Here is a 27953-nt window from a genome sequence, read left to right on the forward strand (position 1 = left end):
TTCTCTCATTGGATACTCATTTCGTGAAAGTAAGCATATAAATTTGGTTTATTAGATTATTCATGATAAACAAAATGTCTTTTATAACAAAAATATCCAGTCTCGCATTGCCTCTTTCTCTATTACCACAACGTCCCACTTAAAAATATTTATGTAAATTTTTAGTACTTTTTTTAACTTAACTTATTTATTATTTTAATAGATGAACACAATTTTCAAGACAATTAATTATTAAATAGAATTTTGAAGTAATTAAAAGGGATAAAATAATAATAATTGTGTAAAACAAAATAATTTTTTTAAAATGACCAAAGTATGAAAGAATGGAACTTTAAATTTTATGGTACTATGTATAGTGGCAAGCAAGTTTTAAAAATTTATGTAATGTATTAGAATGACTAAGACCACTAAACCCACCTTATCTTCAAGATATGCAAATTGGATCAACCACCTAATCTTACCAATATTACTTGAGGCTATAAACCATTTTGTTCGTACCTTAATTATTCCGTTGGTGGCTATTTTATAACCCACTTTTCTAAGATTTTGTTCTTTTAAACACTTGTGATTCTCTTTTTCTATTTTTCTCACTTTTTTTAACACTTGTGTCACACTTAGGATTATTCTCACTAGCCTAATTAGCATTCCATTGATTTTATTAAATTCCCCTTAAGGATTTAACCTTTTCTATGATAGCAACTCAATTAGGAGTGTGATAACCGACTGATTTTTTCGAAACTCAATTAATAGAATTTACGAAATTAATTTATCTCGTTAATCAAATCAACTAAGTTCATAAGTTAATTTAGTTAAACTAATAAAATAATTAAAATATGTAAAATATTCAGTTAATTTGATTAATCAAAATCTAAAAACTCTTAATCGAACTAACTTATTTAATATAAATTTTAATCGCATTTAATTGAAATAGAGACTGCTTTGATTTAATTGATCGTCTGCTCATCCCTATGACCAGTGTTTTATAAACCGAACCGGAGGTCGAAGCCACCTATTTCCGGTTCATTCGGTTTAATGTTCGGTTCAAACGGTTCAATTCTAAATTTTAAAAAAACTCTGGTTCACCGCTTTTTTACCGGTTAAGCATCCAATTTTTTACCGATTCGACCCGGTTTAATCCGGTCCAATCCGGTTCAACTAAAAAATTTGATTTTTTTTACATTTTTGTACCGGACCACTGACCGATTCCCAGTTTAACCGGTTCAACCGGCTGGTCCGGTCCGTTTTTTAAAACACCGCCTATGACTATTGCTAATAATCTTTCACCGAATATATATGAAAAAATTTAGAATGGTTGATATTTAATATAATTCAATTAATTTTGTGTAAAGTGAGTTCTAATTCTGATTTTGCCCTCCATTACTTTTTATTCATAAATTAAACAAGGAAGTGAGATTGTTTGTTCAAAAGAAACTTAATTAATTTGACTCATTTTGGTAATAGGTGTCATAATGACACATATGGCACTATAATTTTGTAGGGGTCGCTAAAAGAAAATTGAGAGAGTATTAAAGGCAGCTATGGCTTTGTTTGTTGAGACTTGAGAGTATTTATATTTACTAGTTTCGCATTACGTGCTATGCACGTGGCTCGTAACGTAACTCGTCAATGAACATATTAGTAAATTTATTATAATTATATCAATTTTTTTATTTATAATTAATATTAAATTAGTTAAGAATTTTTTTAAAAGTAAATATAATATATTCGGCTATTAAATTTTTTCCACACTGAATTTATTCTTTTGTTGGTTTATAATAAACTTAATTAAATAATTAATTTAATTTTATTAATAATATCTTTAAAAATAATAAGATAGAAATTTTAATAATATTACTAAAAGATAGGTATTCCTACTAATTTGGAAACAATTTAGTTATTTTGTACATATTAAAAACTAAATTGGAGATAATTTAGCTACCTATTCTAATTAGGACTTTAATTACAATATGGAGATAATTTAGCTACCTATTCTAATTAGAACTTTAATTACAATAGTGATTAATTAAATAACCAATTAGTTAATGACTATAAAACCTTCATTTAGTAGTAAACTGAAAAGGATTATTCGGTAAATTTGCATGTCCCCCCACATCCGTGCTTTTATATATAGTATAGATATAGATAAAATAGATAATATTAGTATATGTTATCTTTATATATATATTGTAATTTACGTGACTTTTGGTTGCTGCTTGTGAAATTTATTTCAATCAAACTGATAATGAATCTTGCATTTATTTTATTGTTATAGTATGGAAAAGATACTTTAGTAGCTAACATTTCCTTTTGGTGCTAATGATCATTAGATTCTCAATTTTGGATTTGTTGGGCCATTCTCAATCCTTATAGTGTGCTAAAATCCAATCAACCCGATTGTTTTTGATTAAAACCGAAAAAATTTAATTCGGTTTGGTTTGATAATTTATTTTGCTTTTTTTATTTTATTAATTTCATTCTAAGTATAAAAATATTTTAGTGAAGTTTTCGTCCAAAACGAACAAAATTAGCCTAACTGACTAGCTTGCTCTAGAAAATTTTATTGTCGGTTCGGTTTAAAATCTTAATATCCTTGTAATTAGTTTGGTTTGATTCTGAAAAAAAATCAGTTTAATTCGAATGGAACCGAATATACACACCTAAATCCATATATAATGACTTTATAAATAAAATTTGAGCTAACAAAAATTATTACCTTATTGATTTAATAATTGACTGGATTATCTATATCTATCTATACTATATATAAAAGCACGGATGGGGGCGGGGGACATGCAAATTTACAGAATAACCCTTTTTAATTTATATTAAATAATGGTTTTATAGTAATTTACAAATTAGTTATTCAATTAATTACTAAAAAATTATTATAATTAGAGTTTTAGTTAAAATAAAATTGTATCATGACAGAGGAATACTAATTGAATATAGAAAAAATAGCTAATGTTTTCCAAATTAATAGGAATATCAATCTTTTGGTTTGACTATACTAACAAGGTGATTAATATTGTCCAAATCTTTGTTAGTTATGTGTAAAACTACAAAAAATATTAATTTGATTTTTTTAATTTTGTTTTAAAATAATAATACATGAATTGACGAGTCACGTTACGAGCCACGTGCGTAGCACGCAAAGCGAGACTAGTATAATAAATGTAACTAAAAATTATATAAAAGAAACTCGATAAAATCAACTTACTTATTTCACATATAATCAACTTTTTTTTCTCATTAAATTTATATATATAAATTATTTATGTGTAGTAAGTGGAGTCGAATCAAGTTAATAAAGTAGAATAATTAAGTAAATAATTTTTATTTTTATAATGAGCTGTAATTCCTAAAAGGATAAATGGCCACTAACATCATGTTTTATTGGAAAAATGGACATTGAAATAGATTTTCCATTTTGACGCCCATCTAAATTGACTCTTTGTACTTAATCAATTGAATTGAAACAATAAAATAAAAATCAAAGCATTACTCATGAGATTGAAGACTTGTTAAGATTACATGTTAGTAAAAAGCTAAGCTGCAAAATCTACTTAGGATGATTTTGCTTCCTTATTCTCCTTTTTTGTTTGAAGGAAAAAGAGAATAAAGTATCAAATTGAAAACTCTATTAGTAAGAAAAATAAGTAAATTTAAGATAATTTTCATCCATAGTATTCGAACATTTGTCTAAGTTATTTTGTTTCAATTTATAGATGTAAAATACATGACTTTTAAATAATATAACAAAAAATCTTTTTCATTTTGCAATTTTTCTATAAAAAAATATACTTACTTAAATGTCTGAAGTGCAACTGGTCTGACAAATAAATAAAAGGTATAGTTATAATAAAATATATGTTAGCAACACCCACCAATATACAATAAAAATAATTTATTTATAAATATTGATGGTGGGAGGTTGACGTATTGCTGACATGTACTTCTTATGTATTTATGAGTTTTATTTATCATATCAGTTTTGTTATATGCGTTAATAATTAATATATTTCTAATGGAGAAATTGTAATATTGACGGTACAAAATTTTTCATTATGTCATTTAAAAATTAAAACTTTACTGTTATAAATTAAATAGTTTTTTTTATTATTAAAACACATTTTTTTATAATTGAAGAGGAATAGCGGTTATAGAAAAAAATAAACTCACGATCTAGCAGATTGATGTCTAGCGTTTATAGGATTTGAATTATACTTTGCTCATACCTTTTATTTTGGATTTTATGATCTTGGAACATTACATAATACTTACCTCATTTGGGCAAGAAAGTATGTAATGGATTTATTAAAGTAAGAAATTGAAATGTATAGCATTTTATTACAAAATAGGAAATGAAATGATTCTTGTTTGTCACTTAGCATTCATGAGGCTACTCATTTCTTTCACTATTCTATTTACATGGGAAAATGACCTCTCAATATCATTTCTTTCACTAAGTTTGCTTTGTTCATCTACACTTAACTTTTGTCAAAAAAATCTACACTTAACCTAGTTGACTTTATTCCCTAAGCATCTAAAAATTAACATAGTTTTTAAACCCTCTCCGTCCGGTTGAACCGAAAAAACTTATTTTTAATCAGAATTTAATAATGTTAAGATCTATAGAACCATATTTATCAGAATGGACAGACAGATACCGAATCAAAAAAATTATTCAGAAATATGTAATGTTTTAAGAGGTGAAGTTGATAAAAATAACATGTGTTACTTGTTTAGTATGAGATCTATAGTATTGTACTTATGCATGCGTCAACTAGGAGAGAGATAAAATTAATATTATTATAAAAATATATTGATGAACACAATAGAAAAAAATAACAAATTTGGTTATATTTATTTGTTAATTTTAGGCTTAAATGCACAAAAAATCATCAACTTTCGCGTGTTTTTGGTATATGACACGAACTTTTAATTTTGGCATATAAATACACGAACTATCAATTTTTTACATATATGACCAAGTTTCCGTTTTAGGCAAAAAACGGTGCCGTTTTAGGTAGAAAACGTTGCCATTTTAGGTCAAAAACGGTGCCCGTGTTATATATGCAAAAAATTGATAGTTCGTGTATTTATATGCCAAAATTAAAAGTTCGTGTCAAATACCAAAAACACGCGAAAGTTTGTGATTTTTGGAGCAATTAAACCTTAATTTTATAAAATATATAACACATCAAGTTGAAGAATATTTTCTATGAACCGATTAAAATATACTATTTATGATTAAAACATCTCTTTTAGTTTATAAAAATAATTTAAATATTATTTTAAAGGGATAATGTCATAAAAATTCACAAACTTTACATGTTTTCTCAATTTAATCACATTTTTTCAAACTTCTCATAAACATACACCAACCTTTATTTTTTATCAAATTCATATACGGTACTGACGTGACACTCATTCATTGGTATAATTTACTGAGGTGTAAGTCATTTTTAACAAATGAATGAGTGAAACATCAGCACCATGTATGAATTTGGGAAAAAAATGAAGTTGATGTATGTTTACGAGAAGTTTTAAAGAACATGATTAAATTGAGAAAACGTGTAATGTTAATAAATTTTTATTACATTAACTCTATTTTAAATTTCAGTTAATTCTGGTTGAACCGTTAACCTTTAAGCACTATATTTATCGGTTTTATATCCAATCGGATTTGACAACCATTTCCCCATACACACCAATAATTCTAATGAAATCAATCCCAATATAATTAAAGAAAAATTGAATGTCCAAAAAATTTGGATCTTTTCATGATCAAATTTAAGCTAAGCAAGACAAAGGTTAAGAACTTGCATGATGATCTTGATAAGTTAATGTTTTGACTTAGCTTGAGCACTTTTTCCTTTTAGATCATAACATTATGAGACAAAGTAAAGAACACACCCTTTACTTTTGTTGGATAAATTTAAATTTTGTTTCTTCAGTAATAGTATTAATCAAGGAGGAAAAATTGGAAAAACTTTGCTCTCTCTTTCATTAATTTGCTATCTTCTATTCCTTTTTAAATTTTTGAAGTAAAAAATCCACTAAATTCAGAGTGTTAAATATTTTAAACTCTATACTTTTACGTTCATGAATTATCAATTAATTTTCCCTTGATCTCAAAATATAAATGCATTTGAATACAAGAATATAAATTGTAATTATCTTCATTATAATTATTAATTTTTAATAATGTCCTTATTTATTAATACCATATACTATTTGTTTACTATAAAATATTAATTTCTAACAGAGTAGGAATTTAAAATTGATTGGTAAAATATCATTAAAAATTAGTATCTTTAAACTTTAAAAGTGTTTGTAACAATTAATGATTTTATATATACTAGTTTCGCATTACGTGCTATGCGCGTGGCTCGTAACGTAACTCGTCAATGAACATATTAGTAAATTTATTATAGTTATATCAATTTTTTATTTAAATTAGTTAAGAATTTTTATAAAAGTAAATATAATATATTCAGTTTTTAAATTTTTTTCCATACTGAATTTATTCTTCTTTTGGTTTTATAATAACCATAATTAAATAATTAATTTAATTTTATTAATAATATCTTTAAAAATAATAAGATAGAAATTTAAATAATATTATATTGACCAAATATAGTGTTTTAATTTTATAGTTCAATTAAACTAAAAGATAGGCATTCCTACTAATTTGGAGACAATTTAATTATTTTTTACATACTAAAAACTAAATTCGAGATAATTTAGCTACCTATTCTAATTAGGACTTTAATTACAATAGTGATTAACTAATTAATTAATGACTATAAAACCTTTATTTAGTAGTAAACTGAAAAGGATTATTCAGTAAATTTGCCTGTTCCCCCCATCCGTGCTTTAATATATATATATATATATATATATATATATATATATATATATATATATATATATATATATATATATATATATATATATATATATATATATCGAGATTCATAATGTTTATATAAATTAAAATATTTTTGAGATTTATAAATAAAATTATCCATTTGTTTTAATTACAATGGCAGATAAAATAATTGAATTTTAGTTTTCATATCGAATTCATAATGTTTATATGTAAACCATTTATACATGGTGTGATGTAGCCATAAAATTTAATTTGGAGACAAACTATAAAGGACAAAATTCTGATAGATGATTTTTGGATTGAGATTTTCTAAAATTTATTTTAAATTTAAGAGGGTCATATTCACGATATACACAATTCATTGTAAAATGAATGGTGTAAATTAATTTAATTAAAATTGTACTATATTATTTACAGCGTTCATTTTACAATGGACGGTGTAAATCATGAACAAAACTCATTCAAGTTCAAATGAATTTGAGAAAATTTCAATTCCTGATTTTTCTATACTAACTAGAGCAAAGCTTAAGATTAAAATTTTTTCTCTAAAAAAATTGTTGTCTCCGATAAAATTCAACCGGAGCGGGTGAACGAGTCTGCTGGTGAGCGGCTCCACCATATATGCATATAGTATCCAATAGAACTACTCAAAATAAAAGGTAATTCTAAAAATAAGTATTTCTACCATTAAGAAGGGCGGAAATAATTACACGCCATTAATGTCGGAGACAAGATAGGGCTAGGCAGTACTTGAACCCTACCTCAGAAATAATTTATAAATTATCTTTAAAAAAATCAAAAAATAAGTAAATTATATAAAAGTATCCTATCTCAAATTTTTAATAATTATATTTTTAATAATTGTATTTTTTATGATATTATATTTATATTTTCTTAATTGAATTGTGCTATCTGAAATTATGGTCTGAGTTAGTGATAATTCGTCACTAACACCCACCAATATTTTAGGTCAATTCCAAGCTTAGCACTAACTTTTTTACAGCTAGCAATAAATAAAAATAATACTACTACTATTAATAAAAGGACAAAAAAACATAAAATCAATAAATCATGATTATGCTTAAATTAGGTATTGAGGTAATAAAGTTAAATTAAAAACATTCATAAAAAAAAGTTAAATTAAAAACAAAATTGATTTACTTCCGACAAATTGAACCCTCAAGGACCAAACCAAAGTATAACGTTGGATAGGTGGATGATTTGATAATGTGATGATTTAGATCAATTTCATCCTCCCAAAAACTTTAAGTTTCTTGTTTTTTTCCTAATCATCAGTAAAATCCAACTTAATAATATGTGTTATGCTATTGCAAGCCAGGAAGATTTTCTTTATCATTTTTATTTGTTTTAAAATTAAAAAATAGTAAGAAAATGATTAGAAAGCAATAGCAATAATAATAACTGAAGATCAATGTTAAAACATGAATCATGGGATTTGGAGAATGGTGCTGAGTTGGTGTGGTGCAACAAACATTTCTTCATAAATATGTCATAACTTCATAATACACATGCATTATTTAACTATATTCCAATTTCTTCATCCTAATTTGAAGTTTTTTTGCTCTTGCTCCATCATTTTTCTAAAATTTTATTGGGCCAATGGAGAAAAAAATACTACTATTTTTTTCACCTTTTTCAAGTCCAATAATTTTTTATTTTAGTAATCTTAACTCAATTTAATATATCAATAAATATTTTACCCCCAATTTTAAATTAATTACTTAATTTGACATATATCTTACAAGAAAGATTTATTATGCAACTTCAAGTTTGGATAAAAGATTAAAGTCCGAATTCAGGGTTTTTAATGAAAAAACATCAACACTTGTTAAATTTGAGTCAATTTAGAGCGTAAAATGACCAAAAATAGATCGATTGTGAATGTTTATATATATATATATATATATATATATACTTTTTGATTCTTTTAGTTATTTTCTTACTTTTACTCATATTTCTTTTTCTTAAGATGAATAATTCAAGATTTATTTACTGATTGGTGGTCACCTTCATTTGATTTTTTTTGTTTGAATCCATTGTGATGCATTTAGCTAGAGAAAATTGAAAGGCATTTTCCCACTAGTGACCTATAATTAAACCATTTCAACACTAAAGTGACTAAACATCTCACAACTACCTATTTATATTTATATGTAATTTTTATCCATATTATCACACACAAAACATATATCAACTGCTACTCAATGAACATCAAATAGTAGTGGTAGCAATATTAGTGCGAAAAAAAGATGTTACAATTCCACTGTTCATTCGGAGTAATATTTACATAGAATTTATCCAACACATTGATGAACACTTTCCGGAAAATTAATTATTGAAAAAGTTAATGCAAATAAAATTGATCTTTTCTTTTGCTTGGTTTACTTGCTAACTTTCCGGAAAATTGTATTTCAATTTTAATTAACTAGTTTCGCATTACGTGCTATGCACGTGGCTCGTAACGTAACTACTCAATGAACAAATTAGTAAATTTATTATAATTATATTAATTTTTTTATTTATAATTAATATTAAATTAGTTAAGGATTTTTATAAAAGTAAATATAATATATTCAGTTATTAATTTTTTTTATACTGAATTTATTCTTTCTTTGATTTTATAATAACCATAATTAAATAATTAACTTAATATTTTTAAAAATAATAAAATAAAAATTAAAATAATAATATATCGGCCAAATGCAGTATTTTAATTTTGTAATTCAATCAAACTAAAAGATAGATATTCCTACTATATTTGGAGAAAATTTAGTTATTTTCTACATACTAAAAACTAAATTGGAGATAATTTAGCTACCTATTCTAATTAGGACTTTAATTACAAATAATGATTAACTAAATAACTAATTAGTTAATGACTATAAAATCTTTATTTAGTATTTAACTGAAAAGGACTATTCAGTAAATTTGCCTGTCCCTCCCCCCTATCCGTGCTTTTATATATAGTATAGATTAAAATTTAAAGACAATATTATCTTTAATAAATAACTAGATTAATTAAATATAGGGAGATAATTGTATTTTTCATTAAGTTAACTAGAGATGTTTTATTTACCTAAATTTGATTAGGGAAGTCACTTTTCAAGTCAAAGTAAAGTCAAAATGCTAATTTTTTGGAAAGTAATATATAAGTTGAACCAAGATCCTGATTGAAAATAGAAATAATGCTCCTGAGACTGTTATCCCTCGAGCAAGATGGAAAGTCATATGGAACCTTCCCATTCCTAACAAAATAAAAAATTTCATTTGGAGGGCACCGTTGGACGGATTACCTACGGCAGAAGGACTTAATCGCAGGTTGTAAGGTAACCTGTCATGTATTGTTTGCAAGAAGCCAGAATCCTTGTTCACTCGTTTGATTGTGAGGTTGCCAAGAGAAGCTGGTTTTTGTCACCTCTATCTTTACATTTCAACATGGAGGATAACAATTCTTTTTTCCATGTGTGGTGTTCCTTAATGGATGATCTGTCAATCCTTGATGAGACAGGGGATGCTCAGATTCTCTTTTGCTTCCTAATCTGGTCAATTTGGAAAACAAGGAATACAAGACTGTTTCGTGAACAACACTGGTCAGTGGAAAATACAGTTCAAATTGCTATAAAATTCAAGGAAGAATTCTCGGAGGCACATGCAACTTTAGCTGTTTCAATGGTGAATGAGGCCGTAAGGGTCTCTAAACCCTCACAGGTTATCCCAGAGTTTATCCGTTCATCTAATTATCTGATCAGTGTTAGATATGATGCTGGGACAAGAAAGGAGAATCAGTTTGGGTCCATTGCAGTGGTTGCGCACAACCAGAAGGGCATTATCGTAGGTAGATTCTCTGCAATATACCGATTCATTTGGGATCCGGGTACTTTGGAATTTATATGGACGAGGGAAGTGATGAATTGATGCATTAATATGAAGTGGAAGTACGTTATTTTTCAAGGCGATGCCATTTTGGTTTCCCAGACCGTTAATTCGGGTCACTGCGCTTCGACATTTAATTGGGAAATTTGTCAAGATATTTGGCACCTTAGGTGTTTTTTTTAGTTTTTTTCTCTTTCAATTATATCAGTAGGAATGACAAATGTGTTGGCTCATAAATTGGCTCAAGAAGCCAAAGCCAAGTTTATTGCTTTCTGTAACTACAACGCTCGCCTGCAATATTTCTCAGTAATCTATCTTTTACCTTTGGAAAAAAAAGTAAGAATATCTTGCTACTTTTCAGGAAGTAAAACTTCCCTTATCCACTTATCCTCAACCAAGCGAGTTCTAAGTTGTAACGCCTCTATTATTGTACATGCATATACAAACAACCGAGTTAACGCAATTCACATCAAACATTTTTGATGTTTTAACATTCAAAACTACAACTTCGATATTAAGTAAATCAGTTCTTTGAACTGCTGATGTAATAAATATGACATATTTGAGAAGCATATTATAATTATTTTATTAGTAAAAAAATGAATTAGAGCAAGGTAGTATTGAGTTAAATTATAAATAGAAAATAATAATTACACGACTTCACTAGGACAAAACATTAAACAACTATTGATATAAAATGATTATCGAAAGGGTAATTTCATTTGAGTAATGGGGACCAATATTTTAAAAATCGGAAACGCTAAAAAAACCAAATTTTACGGCTGAACCGGGTTGGACCAGATTGGATCATATCATACCGGATCGAATCGATAAAAACCGACGAACCATATTTTTTTAATTTATTAAACCAGTTAAATCAGAAATCTATGGTCTTACCGGTTTGGCCATTGGTTCGATTTTAAAACACCGATGAGGACAATGGCAATGGCAATGGGAGGGTGTAGGTGTCACAACCTTTTGGCAAATTAATAATAACAATGATTGAAACTAGCCATTGAAAGGTAATTTCAATTGGGTTCCAAAAAGAGCAATAGAGAAATGAAATTACTACATATTTTTGTAGATGGAAAAAAAGAGAGATAAGGAAGCATTTTCTTGCCTTAGAAATGATGTTGTTGGCCATAAAATGACACTACTTAGAAAGTGTACTCATAACTCCATTTTGGTGCTTCCATATAATCTCATACCCCATTCCATCATCTCCCCAACATTTTCTCCAAAATTACTTAACAAAGAGTTCAAAACATAAACAAAAAAGCAAACGGTCATGTTTAAAATGAGCAGAGTGCGCAGGATAAGAGAAGGCACCACCACCACCATTACCAAATTGTCAAAAAAGCAAAATTGAACAGAATGTGTCAAATAGCGGCTATGTAATTAAAATAATTTCTTTTAATTTAATTAAATTAAGGGGAAATTTTCTTTTTATTTCATTACCAAAAATTGAAGCTTTTTTGTTTTCTCTTTGTCTGAAAAAAAAAAGAAACTTTTTTATTTTGTTTTCTTTTAAATGAATGTAGCTGAAAGCCACAAACTTTACTTCAATTCTCACCACTCTTAGTTACCAAGCTTCAATCTTTGCTCTACCCTTTTGTTGAAATTATATTTTCAGTTTCAAATTTCACAATCTTTGTTGTAAAATCAAGAAATTTTAATTCTTTTTAGTGGGGTTTGTTTATTTTTGTTTACTTTTTGTAAAAATTGAGCTATTAGAATCTTGATTGATCCATGTCGTTCGATATTAGCTAGAAGATTTCCCAGTTTAATTGTGTTTTTATAGCTTATTGCTGCTTGAAAAAGTTTGTTTCTTGCAAAGAATTAATGGCTAGTTGCAAAAGTTTTGATGTATGCTTTGAAATGTTTGGTACTGATCTTGAAAGTTTGAATCTTTAGTGTAAAGATTTAGTGTTATATTAGTGTGAAGATTAGAGAGTGTTTAGTTGGGGGTGAGGTGAGTGAGGAATGGGTAGAGATCGTTTGCTATTGGCTACAGCAGGACCACCAATAAAAGCAAGAGCAGGGTTGAGGAGAAAACAAGCTGGGAGAGGTTCATACAGGGCTAGCTAGATTTTGGGAGAGATTAGGGTTTTGCTTTTTTTCTTTTTGTTTTGAGGGGAAAAAAGGGTTTTAATTTACTTGACTGACTTTGGCTGGTTGGTTTAGTGGTGGTGGTGGTGAGTGGAGGCTGGTTTTTTAGGTGTTCTTTTTGAGGGAGATGGGGACTGACTTGCATAATGCTTTGAGGAGCTTCTGCTTCAACACTGATTGGAAGTATGCTGTGTTTTGGAAGCTCAAGCATCGAGCTCGAATGTAAGCTGTCTAGCCTTTAAATATGTTTTAAGTTTATGGAGTTTGATTTTGGTCATGTATGTTTAGCTTTTATGATGGATGTTTTGGTGACGGTATCGTAGGCGGATTTTGAATTTTGAAATTTGTGGTTTTGTGCTATATGTAATGCATTTTTTAAGTAGATGATCAGGAGATTTGTTGTGGTTCAGTTATGTGTTTGAAGAATCTTTTAGGGCTATGATGGTTAAGCATGTTAAAAATGGCACAACTTAGTTGGAGAGGGTTTTGAGCTAAACATTATTTTGTTTTTACTGATCTCAACAATGGAGTTGAGATACTGAAATTATTGATGAGGAGGAAAATTACATGCAGTACCGCATTCTCTTTACTCTATTCTTTTTGTGCATGTTTATGTTTTAATTTTTATCTTTAACAGGGTTCTAACTTGGGAAGATGCTTACTATGACAATTTTGAACAACATGATCCTGTAGCGAATAAGTGCTTTGGAGAGACCCTTGAGAACTTGTGCGGCGGGCGTTATTCACATGACCCGCTTGGATTAGCCGTGGCAAAGATGTCGTATCATGTGTATTCTCTTGGAGAAGGGTATGGTTCTATCCAAATACTGAATCTACTATGTATTTTTCAATTCTTTCAGTTCCATGTTAATTATGGAATTGAGAATTTCTGATTTATTGAGTAAGCATTCCACTTAAGAATTGTCACGACTTCTAAGATTAAGCTCTATATGCTGACCAGTTTGATTAGGAATTTGGGCTTATGCTTTGTTTTACAGGATTGTTGGCCAAGTGGCAATTACTGGAAAACATAGATGGATCATTGCAGATAAGCATGTGACAAATTCTATCTCCTCATTTGAGGTGAGTGCTATTCTTCTAATGAAATAATTCTGATTTATACTATTTTACATTTATTATGAAAAATGTTAAAGGTATATGATTACTGATTTGCTGTATAAATTTTTTCTCTATATATGTTTCTAATCCTTGTGATTTTCTGGGGTTATCTTTTCAGTTCTCTGACGGCTGGCAAAGTCAGTTTTCAGCGGGGATCAGGGTAAGCTTGCTTTAATTAGAATGTTCATTGTAGTTCACATGATATCCTTGTGACAGTATCAATATTTTTTATTTTTATCTACAGTTAGCAGTTTGAAGGATAAAATAGTGATTTATACTGTTTCCGATTTCCTCTAGATTTTATAGTGACTTAGAAAAAATAGGATTTTTGAGACTCTTGCTTATTCTTGGGCTGATCGTCTTATAATCCAACTATATTGTTTTGCTCATTTTCACTCTATATTGCTATTTTTATTGAATTCAACCAATTGTCTCAAGGTCTGTCCTTGAGGGAAGGTTTTCTTCTTGTGTAGTTATGGTAGTTTGCCTCGTCATAGTTTATGAAATTGTCGTCCTTTTTCTTTGCAGACCATTGTTGTTGTTGCTGTTGTTCCCTATGGAGTTGTGCAACTCGCATCTTTGAATAATGTAAGAAATTTTTACCTTAACTTTTGGCTAATTGTGAAATCCTTTCATCGTCATCATCATGAACATTTGAACTCTAAGATGGTGTTTACACTTTTCTTTATGGGATTTATTCCAGATGCATATGTTTTAATATTGTCTATTCCCATTGTCTTTACACTATTTCTTAGATTTAGCATGTTAAATGGTGGTCAGACACCAGAGTAACAGGCTGCATATGTTTTCTCATAAAATTGTTTTTAATTTGTTCGAGGACAAGAGGCCTCTTAGTGATGCTGAATGCTGATGCAGAAATTTATCCGATTTAGAGCTGTTCTTGCACTTATAAATTCATGTATTTCGAAATCCAATATCTTTGTTGTTTTTGTAACATTTTAGATCCAAAAATGTGCATTAAATAATTAATAAGCTCATTATCTCAATTTGTATATTTTTTTTATATGAATTTTGACCGGAGCAGGTCGCTGAGGATATGAAGCTGGTAACCCATATCAAAGATGTCTTTTTATCCCTTCAAGATTCCCCGGTAAATAATGCTACTAGTCCTTTGCAACACAGCATGATGAAGAGTTCCTCATATCTGGTAACAGTCTCATTTCTTTATCTATATAATGCACGCGCAACAATTTTTTTTTGTTGATTTTCGTTTCCATGAACAAGATATGGAATATGAGATATTGTCTTAATGTTTAAGATCAAATCCTTTTTCAGCATTTGCCTACAAAAGGCTTGGATTCAGAATCAGTGGCTATTCCTAGTGGTTTATACTACTCAGATAAAGTAGCAGACAAGAGCACGCCATACAATCAGTCCACCGTGCTCCCTTATTTACAGAAACAATTGGACAATTCTTCTCATAATTACTCCCTTCCTCCTGGTATCCATCAGAATACATCAGTTGAGTTGATAAATAAACATGGAGGGCATGAATCGTCCATGCCAATGAATTTTGAAAGTGTGAAATTGCTTCAGCCTAGATCAGATAATTACTATTTGGAGCAGCAGAATCAAGTAGGAAGAAATTTATTAGTTAACCACACATGTGGAGAAACGACTAGTGTTTGGCAAGATCCGGGTGGGGGATCGGCGTTGAACATAACTCCACATTTGAATAGTTATGTTAAGGATATTATAAATTTAGATGATGTTATACTTCCATATGAAAAGTTTGGAACTGATCTTGCAAACTTTCCTGTGGACCTTCTCGACTCTACTTTTTGTCATAGATCTAAGTCAGATGGGCTAGATACTTGTCAAAATGGAGCACTGAACATGCCTGATTCTTCACGAATGAATCTCAGAAAAGGTCATGATAAAAAGCTGGAATATCAATCTGAGTCAAGTGACATAGATACCTCGAACACATTTTTAAAGTTCTCGGCAGGCTCTGAGCTGCATGAAGCTCTAGGATCAGTTTTTTCTAAAAGGTCTATGTACTTTGATTGTGAAGCAGAAAAGACTGAAGTCGGGAACATTGCTGAGGTGCTAGAAGGAATAAGTTCTAGCCAGTTAACATTCGACCCTGGTTCAGAAAATCTTCTAGAAGCTGTAGTAGGCAGTGTTTGCTATAGTGGCAGCAGTGAAGCGAAATGTGAGAAATCTGTCAGTAAATCAGTGCAATCTCTGTTGACAACTGAGAAAATGCCAGAGCTTCAGTGCCAAGCAAAACATATTATCCATTCATCTGATTTTTCGATTAAGCAGCAGTCTTTGGTTCAAGAGGAGAAACACAACTGCTCAAGCTCAACAGGCGTATATGGTGCGATATCTTCAAAAGCATTTTCGTCAACTTGTCCAAGTAACTATAGTGAACAGTTAGATAGGCGCTCTGAACCAGCGAAGAATAACAAAAAGAGGACTAAACCTGGTGAAAGCTGCCGCCCTAGGCCGCGGGACAGACAACTGATTCAAGATCGTATTAAGGAGCTGAGGGATCTTGTGCCAAACGGGGCAAAGGTAACTATCCTTTAATCCAAGTGAATATGATGATGTTTTATGTTCAGTTCAGATTCAGACAAAAGCCTTGCAAGCTGCTACTAATGATTTCAACAAAATTATACAGTGCAGTATTGATTCCTTGCTGGAGCGCACGGTTAAACACATGCTGTTTTTAGAAGGTATCACTAAGCATGCGGACAAGCTCAATAAATGTGCTGAATCGAAGGTAAAGTTTAGACAATGAATTTTCGTACATTTTCCCTATTTAATGCATACTTGTAAATTCTTCTATCACTAAATCGACGCTGTAAGTGATGATAGGCAGGACTTGCAGTTTTTTGTTCATTCTCAGCTTCATGATCGTTCTTTTGCTGACCACACCTATTACTGAATTTGCAGATGTATCAGAAAGGAACAGACACCTCCAACTATGAAAAAGGTTCAAGCTGGGCAGTGGAGGTGGGAGGCCACTTGAAAGTTTCTTCAATAATAGTAGAGAACCTAAACAAAAATGGTCAGATGCTTGTAGAGGTGTGTGCATGTCATTTACATATACATATTATATGCTTTAGTTTTAATATTTTATAGAAGCAGAAAGTCCTAAATCTTAAAGTTGTTCTATCCAAGTACTTTTCGCTAATATTCATATGCGGCTGAACAATGGCACTTCAAAAATGCATAAAAAACATAATGAGAAGACAATGCGAATCAATCTACGTTCCATCTCTGAGCCCATTTTTCAATATTTTGTAATTTGATTGTGCAGATGCTATGTGAGGAATGCAGTCATTTCCTTGAGATAGCAGAAGCTATCAGAAGTTTGGGTCTGACGATCTTGAAAGGGATTACTGAAGCGCATGGCGAGAAGACATGGATATGTTTCATGGTTGAGGTAGGCGGTTATGTCACTTAAATAACATACTACAAAGGCCTTGGATGTTCTGATAAATATCTGCTTAATACTATTTGTCTATCATTAAAATCCATTATTTTCCCTAATTTATGAGCAAGCTGTGCAGTCATATAGTTTGTATTTGCATTTTCTATTTTTACAACATAGCAGATTCAATTTTTTGTCTTCAAAGATAACTTTAAATCCACAAAACTAGTCTACGCATAGAAACTAAGGTTTTCGGCAGATCGTTTTCTTTTAGGACTTAATTCTATGTTATGAAATATTTTACAGGGACAAAACAACAGAGTTATGCACAGAATGGATATTTTATGGTCACTCGTGCAGATACTACAACCCAAGACTTCAAACTAACAACAAAGATTAGTCGGCTCTCAGGAGATTCCGGCTGTAAAATAGTGAGTGAATCATTATATGGTATTTGATTTGGCATTTCCTTTTTTTTTTTCAGTTGTGATTATTGTTTGTATTCCCCATTTCCACAAAAAATTATATATATAAGGAAAGGGAAAAAAATATGTAAACCAAGATCTTCTTTGTCTTTTAAGTGTGAGGATTTAGCTTTAAAACCCATCATTTTGTTTTGGAAGTTAAAATAACATAATGAGCTATATTTTGCAGTGTCTCTCAGTATCTTTCTTCCCAAGTTATTAGTTATTACATTCTTTAACATTGCCATGAACTGTTGAAAAATGAAAACTAATGTTTAAACAGATTATTTTACAACCAAGAAATTTTATATTTTAAAATGAGGAAGATTAGAATGACCATCTAGTCCTTTGGATCTGAAAAAGGCCATGTACTCAGTAATATGAGTGTCCCTGTAAATGGGAGGATTGCCTGAGAGAAGCTCTTTGAGTGCGCCATAAGGTTTAAAATTGTTAGCTGAACTTGGATAGAAAAAGCAGGCTATTGATCCCCTGGCTCCACCCTTTCCAACTATTACTCTGTGCTCTACACTTTTGAACTTGTCATTGGTGATTAGCTATGGAAGAAAAAGAGAGATTAAAACATTTATTTTATTTTTACATTATTATTGAAATATCACTACTAGAAATTAACTTTTTAGCGAGGCTGAAATCTGCTGATAAATCAGCTTTTTGTCGGTAAAAGGCTGAAATCCGTTGCTAAATCAAGATTTTTCCGTCGGTAATTTGTTGTTTTCTAGCACTCTGCACTTAGAAAGACCAGAGTTTTCTTAACCCTACCTTCTAATATGAAAAATAAATGTAGGGCTTGTTTGGTTCAAATCAGTGTTTTAAAGATCGAATTGAATTATGAATCAGTGGCCACAGTTTGACCATCAAATACTGATTTAACTATTGTTGTTTCTATTGTTAGTTGGTAGATGAAATCAAATAATGTTTTCAATAACTCTAATTGAAAGTTCTTTATTTCGAGAGAAAGTCAAACTCAATTAAATAATCAAAATAATTCTTTTCAATTTAAATACTTGTCTTTAACCTAAAAACAATTGGCCTACCAAATAAATGTTCAAAAAAAGGAAAAGCCTCAGTTCTAGCAAGAATAATGTGCAGAAATCAAATCAAATGGAATAATCAAATCGTTCGTTTTTAAACACGAAAAAAATTTAAATTTTTATTCGATTTGGTTCAGTTTGAATGGAATGCACACTCCGACAAAAAACACTCGGACAAAAAAGAGAGTAAAATATACCTGCATGAAGTCCCCAATGTTGACTACAAGAGCTCCATGTTGAGGAGGCACATCAACCCATTGATTTTGATGAACAACTTGTAGTCCCCCAACATTATCTTGCAGCAGTATGGTTAGAAACGAAGGATCTGTGTGCTTTGTGGTGCCTAATGTCAACTCAGGCTCAGGACAAATTGGATAATAATGGCACACCAGTGACTCAGTTTCCATGCATTCCAATTCTGAAAGGTACTCACTATGAAGCCCTAATGCTTCTGATAAGAGCTGAGACAGTATTTTGCTCATTTTGATCATGTGCTTCATGTACTCGCTTACGGCGTCCCTGCATCCACAACTCGATTCTCTTCTATTACACGACTAATCTCATTTACGCAATACGGTGTAATGCTGTTTTCGTTTTTGAAAATCTTTCTTAAACTTTGAAGTTTCATATGTTTTTCGTTGTTTTTCGTTTTCGTTCTAGTTTCTAAACATATAGATTGTGCCACATGATATAGAGAAGAACAAATTTGTCTGAATTTTTTGATAATTAACATAATTTGCATTTCCATTTTGATTTAAACTTACATGATGTTGTCTTTTAGTTTAACCTATGCGAGTGGAAATCGCTAATATTTATAGTCAAAAAAAAAAGTAAGGGACTAAATTATTGAAATGTTTAAAATAATGAACCAAAGTATTAAAAAATAGTAAAATAAAGAGACAAAATTGTTGACCATGTTACTGAATTCTTCTTTGTCTTTAACATCAAATTCATAAAAATTCTAACACGACACTTTACTTGTTTATATTATTGAATTTAATAGATCATATCATTTGATTCTGAAACAAAAATGATATAAGTGTGAATTATGATAAATGTTAAAATATTTTATTCAATTGAAAACTAAAACATGAAAAGATAAAAACGGACAATTTTTTTATGAGAATTAACATGAAACTCATAAATATTGATTAACCATAGGTCATTTTTCTTTTAGAAATCAAAACTGATCAAACGATTATTTAATGAAATAAGAACTCTAAAATGAAGTTGTTAGAAGCGCTATATTAAAAGAGTTATTGTGAGCTATTAGATTTCATCTAACAACTCCAACATCTCGTAATAGCAGCAACAAACAGTTGAACCATATAGACCCGAATGGTCATATCATAGATTGACAAGCGAAGACTCCATATTCATAAATGTTAGTTGCACTAAATTCTATATACCTGCAAATATGGGGATATAGTTGAGGATCTAAGTCCCCATCCTGAAAATCAAATGCTATAGTATCTCTCCAATTTGCAGGAGCTTTATTCACAAGAAGATCTCCATTACAGAAGTATCTCACTCTCCGCTTCGTCGTGTCCCGAGAATACCACTCCTTCTTCACCTCCTGAGGCTGCTCATGGAACCGTTTAGCTCCCGCAAGCATTTCATCAAGCACACCAACAGGAACACCATGATTCACCACTTGAAAAAAACCCCAAGTTTCCGACGCGTTTCTAATCTCATTCACTATCTCAGCCCGTCTTTCGCGACTCAACCCTAACCCTAATCCGCCTTCCAAGTCTATCACTGGAACCTGCAACCGATAATCGCCCGTGTCGCTTGGCGATGATGATTGTTGTGGTGGATGGATGAAGATTTTAGGTATTTTCGTGACACCGGAATCAACTAGTCCTTTAACACCGGTTTTAGTTTCATCAAAAGCTTTTGCCTCTTCAGTTTTGTTGTAGATCATTGAAATATCTTCAGAAACTGAATTTTCAGCTGTAGAAATTATCATTTCCATGTTTATAATAACTAAGGGTGATGAACTGATTTGTTAAAGAGATAGATATAGGCAAGGATAATTATTGTAGTATTCTTGAAATTGATGACTTATATATAGAAATGAAAATAAAATGATCAACGGTCGCGATGCATGGCGGCGGCGGATTTAGAAATATTTTATAAGATGCGTAAAAATATAAAGCGTTATGTAAGATAAATTTTGTATACATAGAATATAACATTGCATTATGTCAAATCCAAACGAGTTGATAATATATTTGACAATATTTGAAAAAATTACGGACAAAACTGATAAAATTGAAAGATCATGATATATATAATACAAATATGCTATAGTTGTTGATAGATAAATTTATTTTGTCCAAATTCTATGTCAATAGCATTATTCGAAACTTTAAATTTATAAAATGAATGATTGTCTAGAGTGTACGTTTTATGTAAGTCCGGTCATACAACGAACCGAATAAATAAATATAATTGAGGATTTTGGCATTTGTATAGCCATCATAATCTTGGGACGTTACTGCACATACTGCATGAGCAATGCAAGCGCTGTCGTTTTTCTCCAAATTTTGGTGCCTTCGCAATTTGCATCCTTATGAAAAAGAAAGGACTTTGCCTTGAAATATTATTTGGCCTTATTTAGATTTTCTCTACTTGCAGACAAAAATAATGAGGCTTTTTGTACCTTTTTACATTTTTTTTGGAGACAATCAACACAACAAGATGTCCGGTCTAAATAATTGAATTGGGGCAGATATTGAATTCTCTTCTCAATTACTCATTCGTGGGGTTAACCAAAAAATTTAATATTTGTGTATGAAAATATTCGGAAAATTTTCTAGGATTGTTTTTCTTATTTGATTTTTTATGTCATAATTACTCATCATTATTACCTCATCTTTTTGATCTTTTTCTTTATGTTATAAGTTTTCAAAAACCTCAATTTTAACCTAAGTTTTACCAATCTTTTCTTAAATATAAAGATACTTATAAAAATTAGACTACAATTGACAAAATTAAAAAATTTGGTCATAAATAAAAAACATTGAAAAAGTTTGCATTTAAAAAAAATGAATTATTGGTTACAATTGAAATGCACATATTAAAATCAGGCTAAAATCAAAGTTTTAAAAGATTGGTTATAAATTTAGTCGAAAATGTTAAATATTTTTAAACTAGTAAAACCATTTTTTAGTGTTTATGCATTGCATATGATGTGATGCTATAGAAGTTTTACTATCAAAAAAAAGTACTCTCTTCCTTCCATTTTAAAAGTCTCATTTGCTTTTACATACAGAAAAACATTTATTATCTTTATCATTTTATGTTTTTTTTATATTTTACCCCTATTAATGGTAGAGAAATTTTACATAGAATCCCTCTTAAATGACTAAATGAAGAATAAAATAAGATATTAATTAGAAAAATATTCTAAAAATGAAATGAGACTTTTTAAATAGGACATCTTAAAATGAAATATGAGACTTTTTAAATGGGACAAAGAGAGTACAAAGTTGGAGGGCTAATAGGAAAATGCACTTTTGATCAAATCCGTGGGTCATTCCGTAAGTATTCTTGTGATTGGAGATTTGGAATTAATTTAGAGGTTAATTATCAACTTACTAACATAATGAGCTCAAATACATATGTGATGGCGGAGCTAAAATTCTTATTGGAAAAAAGCGGATTTTAATTACTCCCTCCGTCCCGTAAAGATAGAAAAAGTATCCATTTTACAAGAATTAAGAAAGTAGTTATTTATAGGTAATTTGTGATAATTTGTCTAAATTACCCTTTGTACTTTATTAGTTATGTACATTTCCAAAAGCCACTCTATTAATTATAGCACTTACAACTCATTTGTTTATCTTTTCAAAATATACATTTAATGTTTTATGATAACCATGTAGGGGTATTTTGATAATTTTTGACTTAACTAACTCTACTTTTTCTATTTTTATGGGACAACAAAAGGTGGTACTTTTTCTATCTTTATGGGATGGAGGGAGTATAATTTTTTGATAATTTAGAAGGGAAGAGTGAGTTTCGAACACAAAACCTCTTTTCAAGACGCATGTGGCTATTATCATTGCGCTACAAGAACACTGGTTAATTATAATTTTTTTTAACCAAAACAACGTCATTGAAGAATATAAAAGATGCACCAGACAATAAGCCTGCCTAATGAGTGGCTCAATCAATTAAACTTCTTTAGAAAAGCCTTCAACCGGCGAACAGAGGTGATCTCTCAATTTAACACTCCCCTGTTCCATTTTATTTGAATTTTTTTCTTCATGTAGATCAATAGATGTTATATTCTATTAACAATTTTTATTTATAGAATATTTTTATATTATTTGTTTTATTATCCTCTTCAATTAATACATTCGTACAAACTATTTCTTAAAAAATGTTATGTATTTAATATAATATAAAAATAGGGGTATTCCTCTTAAATAGCACCACCTTTAGCGTTTTTTGCGATTTAAGCACATACTACAAAATGTCTCAATTGTTAGCTCAAACTTTCAATTCTTTTTATTTTTTAGCCCAGGTCCCATTTCCGGCATCTAAAATCCCACGTGGCTTGCCGGCTTACTTCGTCAGCGCCATGCTGGCCTTCCCGCACGACGTCGTTCCATTAGGTCTCCCATTCCCTCTTAATAAACACAAAACGAGGCCGTTTTTTCCAAACACAATTTCCCCCAAATCTTTCCTTCTTCCTCTCATTCATTCCACCGAATTTATCTTTTTCTCTTTGAAATCCCCAAAACACCTAAATCCCTAAAACACCTAAATCCCTAAAACACCCAAATACCTAATCTGACAAATTGGAGAACGAAAGTGACAAAATGGGTTTCTGAGTGTTTTAGGGTTTTCAACGTTTTAGGGATTTCAGAGAGAAAAAGAAAAATTAGGTCGACTAAATGAGGGGGAAGAGAGAAAAATTGGGGAAAATTGTGTTTGAAAAAAACAGCACTGTTTTATCTATATAAAACGGTATCGTTTGGTGTTTATTAAGAGGGAATGGGAGACCTAATGGAACGACATTGTACGGGAAGGCCAGCGTGGCACTGACGAAGCAAGCCGGCAAGCCACGTGAGATTTCAGATGCCGAAAATGTAACCTGGGCTAAAAAATAAAAAGAATGGAAAGTTTGGGCTAACAATTGAGACACTTTGTAGTATGTGCTTAAATCGCAAAAAACACAAAAAGTTGTGCTATTTAATAGGAATACCCCATAAAAATATAAAGATAAAATTAATTATTATTTTAAACAATATCCAATACGAATTTTTTCAGTTGAAATGTGACACAAAAAGTAGTATTTTTAAAAGGGTTAAATGCATAAAAAATCATTAATTTTCGCGTGATTTTGGTATTTAACATAATCTTTTAATTTTAGCATATTTAACATGAACTTTCCAATTTTTTGCAATTAATACCAAGTGTGTTTTTTTTAAAAAAATAGTATTATTTTAATCCAAAACAGCGTCGTTTTAATATAAAATGGTGTCGTTTTACATCCAAAACGGTGTCGGTGTCTTTAATTGCAAAATTTTGAAAGTTCATGTACTTTTTTGCCAAAATTAAAAGATTATATTAAATACTCAAAACACGCTAAAGTTGATAATTTTTGATGCATTTAAGTCTTTTTAAAACGCTAATAGGCTGAAAAACTACCGACTTTTACTTTTTTTCTTCAATAACACTCTAACCTTGTAAAATATTTCGTATTTTTGACTTTTAATAACACTCCGACCGTGTAAGACGGTCAATTTTACCCTGTTTCGTATTTTTAACTTTCAATAGCACCCTAAATTATTAAAAAACTCTTTTATTTAGGACTTATTTGATTTTTTTTAAGTTAAATGACTAGTATGAATTTTTTCAAGTTGAAAAACGTATGATATGACCCTTAAATTTAGTTGTTTTGAATATTTTCATCCTTATAGTAATAAAATCATTTAATGAATTTTTTCAATTTAGGGTGCTATTGAAAGTCAAAAATATGAAATAGGATAAAATTGAATGTTTTACAAGATCATGGTGCTATTGAAAAAAAAAAGCTAATACATTAAAGAACTCCGACCTTATAATCCATTTTTAATCTTGCCCCGACTTTTAAAATTTGTCAATTTTATCGTTTCAATTGTGCTGTGGATTTAAGGTGTTTTAAGCTTAACACCTAACTAATACAATAAGTGTTTTTCAAGAGTTAAACACAAACTCATGATTTAACAAAGCTAATCACAAACCCATATACTAAATGATTAATCAATGAAAGAAAAACAATAGCAAAAAAAAAAGCAGTCACTAAAAGATGAAAAATAAAAAATTTTGAGCTCCTTCGATATGAATTCTCCAACGGTCGTTTGCCACATGGCACCCCTTCAATGGAAATTCAAATATAATTGTTGGACTCTCCAACATATCTCTTAATCGCGCTCGTAAAGCCCCTTAGTCGCGCCCGTGAAGAGTCTTCAAAATCAAAGGGTATTTGAAATACTTAAGTTGCGCCCGTGAATGTCTATAGTCGCACTTGTAAAGCCTAGGTCGCGCCCACGACGTACCAAGGGCAGCGGGCGCGAAAACCTACTAGCTCGCATAGAATTTCAAATTTTTAATTCTCGCTAGAAGACTTTGAATTGAGCCACAATGGCTTTAATAGGTTCCTACATACTAATAAACATTATTCGAACCTTTAAATTAATTGTCAAAGTCAAAATTAAAGAGATCATAATGACTTGGTCCAACAAAGAGGTGTAATAAAACCTCAATAGAAAAAAGTAAGTGAAAGAAAAAATTAAAAGGACAAAGTTATTGGTGGTGTGAATTTCTTAAAAGAAGTGAAAGAAAAATTAATAGATGAAAAAAAAGGTGCAAGTGCAAATATTGTTCTTTTGTGTATATTTGTGAAAGTGCTAATGGAACTGGTAATATTTTACGTCATATTCAAACTTGTGTTAGGAAAAAATACCTGTTATATAGGTCAATATCTTATGGGAAATGATTTGTCGATAAGGTCCTCTATGTTTGATGTTGAGAAATTTCGTGAGTTGGATGTAATTGCTGTAACTATGCATGATTTGCTTTTATCATTTGTTGAATATAAGGGGATAAGGGCTTTATTGAATTACTGGCAATCTGATTTGAATGTTATATCTAGAAATAATGGATGTGTTTAAAATGTATAAGACGAAGAAAAAGAGAATTAAAATATGCTTGAGGAAGCTTCAAGGGTGATTTGCTTGACTTCTAATTTGCGGACTTCCATAACCACCGATGGCTACATGGCCATTACGGTGTATTTTATTAATAAAGATAAAATTTTAAAAAAAAGTTTTGAGCTTTTCTTATATGCCTTCCTGCATAATGGTGTTGCTATAAGTGAAAAAATACGCGCTATTGTAAGAGAATGAGGTATATATAATAAAGTGTTTTGTGTCATATTGGATGATACATTAGCTAATAATCGCTTTATTGGGATTTTAAAGAGCCAAATGAATTAAAAAATATCACTTTTTGTGAAGGTGATTTTTTCCATCTTATGTATTGTGTACACATTCTTAATTTAATTGTACTATAAGTTGGGCTTTAAGAAATTGATAGTTATATGCGTAAAATAAAAAACAGTATTAAGTATGTTAGAAGATCACAAGAAAGCAAAAATTTATGGAATATGTGAACCTTGCGTCTTTGAGTGCAAAGAAGAACGTGAGACAAGATGTTCCAACTAAATGGAACCCTACATTTTTTATGTTTGAAAGTGCACCTTTTTATCGTCGTACTTTTTTTATCATTTGAAGTTGAGTGATAATAACTTTAAAAGCTATCCAACTTTAAATGAATGGGAAAGAGTTGAAAAAATAAGCATGTTTCTTGCTGTTTTTTTTTAATGATATAACATGCATATTTTGGAGGATAAAATATTCGACTGCAAATTGTTTCCTTCCACATTTATTGCGTACATGACATTAAAAGAGAATTCGAATTCTGATAATGAGTATTTATAAAATATGACTATAAAAATGATTTTTAAATTAGAAAAATATTGGTCGAAACAATATTTCCATTGCAGAAATGTACACATTTCTGTACATTACAAATTTGTGCACATTTATGTTGCAGATTTGTGCACCAGAAATGTGCAAATTTTTAATTTTTTATCGTCAAATATGCATCAATTATTTAAATTTACAAGTTTTATTATAATATTATATAGTCATTGCGGTGATACTTAACCCTCGATACATAATTGATTTTGTTAATTGGAGTTATAAATTTTTTTATAGCGGCAACTCAATTCAGTTTAAAATTGTGCCTGATAAGTTGTTTAACACTTTTCATGAGTATGACAAAAACTACTTAATTGTCTTCAACTTTAACAACTTTGAATGATTCTGTTCATGAAGAACTAGAGGCGACTCATATCGTAGGAGTTCGAAAAAGATTGAAGATAGATAATATTTCCTGATATTTAACAACATCAATGATATTTCTACTGCAGTTTTACTGCAAAAAACTAACATTTTTGCTACACATTTATTATGTTTTAGGAACATCTCTAACTTTATGTAAATATCATTTTTTATAGGATTTTTTTAGCTTTCAAATTAAAATTTTTGGTTATTTTAATTAAAAACTAAAAAGTCATAGCTAGAACGATATTTGGAGGAATCAAGAGTTGTTAGGAAGGTTTGATACATCATTTGACTCCTCAGCTATATCAGTTTATTCTTTACGACCTCTAAACTAATTTCGTGTTCTATTGGACATTTTAACTTTTTTTTGTTCTAGTTAACCCCTTATTCGAAATGTGTAGACAACGAGCGCTGACGTGGATAAAATTGCCGACATGACTTTACTAACATGACGCTAAATAAAAGAAAAAAAATAGTTAAAAAGTCTAATATCGTAACTCTCAATGAACGCCACTAAAGCACTTATATATACAAGAAATTGACTGTTTGATGAAATGACTCCGCTTATTTCTCCATCTCATATTTTACAAGTTAAAATATTGTTTTATATTTTAT

At 30.0% G+C, this 27953-nt stretch overlaps 2 protein-coding genes across 2 annotated transcripts; one reads left to right on the forward strand and one right to left on the reverse strand.

Moving 5' to 3' along the window:
- The first annotated feature begins 11989 nt into the window (after positions 1-11989).
- LOC126654976 (transcription factor bHLH155) lies at positions 11990-18078 on the forward strand. Its single transcript, XM_050348981.2, has 11 exons — positions 11990-13120; positions 13536-13706; positions 13897-13981; positions 14136-14177; positions 14546-14605; positions 15063-15185; positions 15314-16558; positions 16665-16766; positions 16940-17071; positions 17307-17432; positions 17727-18078. The coding sequence occupies exons 1-11, from the start codon at positions 13026-13028 to the stop codon at positions 17805-17807; spliced, it is 2262 nt and encodes a 753-aa protein (XP_050204938.1). The 5' UTR covers positions 11990-13025; the 3' UTR covers positions 17808-18078.
- Positions 18079-18125: 47 nt separating this feature from the next.
- LOC126654977 (1-aminocyclopropane-1-carboxylate oxidase homolog 1-like) lies at positions 18126-21061 on the reverse strand. The gene is made up of 3 exons (XM_050348982.2): positions 20343-21061; positions 19131-19452; positions 18126-18438 (listed from the first exon to the last, which is right to left on the reverse strand). The coding sequence occupies exons 1-3, from the start codon at positions 20906-20908 to the stop codon at positions 18190-18192; spliced, it is 1137 nt and encodes a 378-aa protein (XP_050204939.1). The 5' UTR covers positions 20909-21061; the 3' UTR covers positions 18126-18189.
- Positions 21062-27953: the final 6892 nt, after the last annotated feature.

The sequence above is a fragment of the Mercurialis annua genome, linkage group LG7, assembly GCF_937616625.2.
Source record: "Mercurialis annua linkage group LG7, ddMerAnnu1.2, whole genome shotgun sequence".
NCBI lineage: Eukaryota > Viridiplantae > Streptophyta > Magnoliopsida > Malpighiales > Euphorbiaceae > Mercurialis > Mercurialis annua.

Excerpts from the sequence above, each read along its gene's own strand:
- LOC126654976 (XM_050348981.2), top strand. The coding sequence starts at position 13,026 with ATGGGGACTGACTTGCATAATGCTTTGAGGAGCTTCTGCTTCAACACT. Across the intron at positions 15,186-15,313 it reads TGAAGAGTTCCTCATATCTG|CATTTGCCTACAAAAGGCTT; the intron begins GTAACAGTCTCA and ends ATCCTTTTTCAG. Across the intron at positions 16,767-16,939 it reads ATAAATGTGCTGAATCGAAG|ATGTATCAGAAAGGAACAGA; the intron begins GTAAAGTTTAGA and ends CTGAATTTGCAG.
- LOC126654977 (XM_050348982.2), bottom strand. The coding sequence starts at position 20,908 with ATGGAAATGATAATTTCTACAGCTGAAAATTCAGTTTCTGAAGATATT. Across the intron at positions 19,453-20,342 it reads CTATATCCCCATATTTGCAG|GGACGCCGTAAGCGAGTACA; the intron begins GTATATAGAATT and ends TTGTGGATGCAG. Across the intron at positions 18,439-19,130 it reads ACATTGGGGACTTCATGCAG|CTAATCACCAATGACAAGTT; the intron begins GTATATTTTACT and ends TTTCTTCCATAG.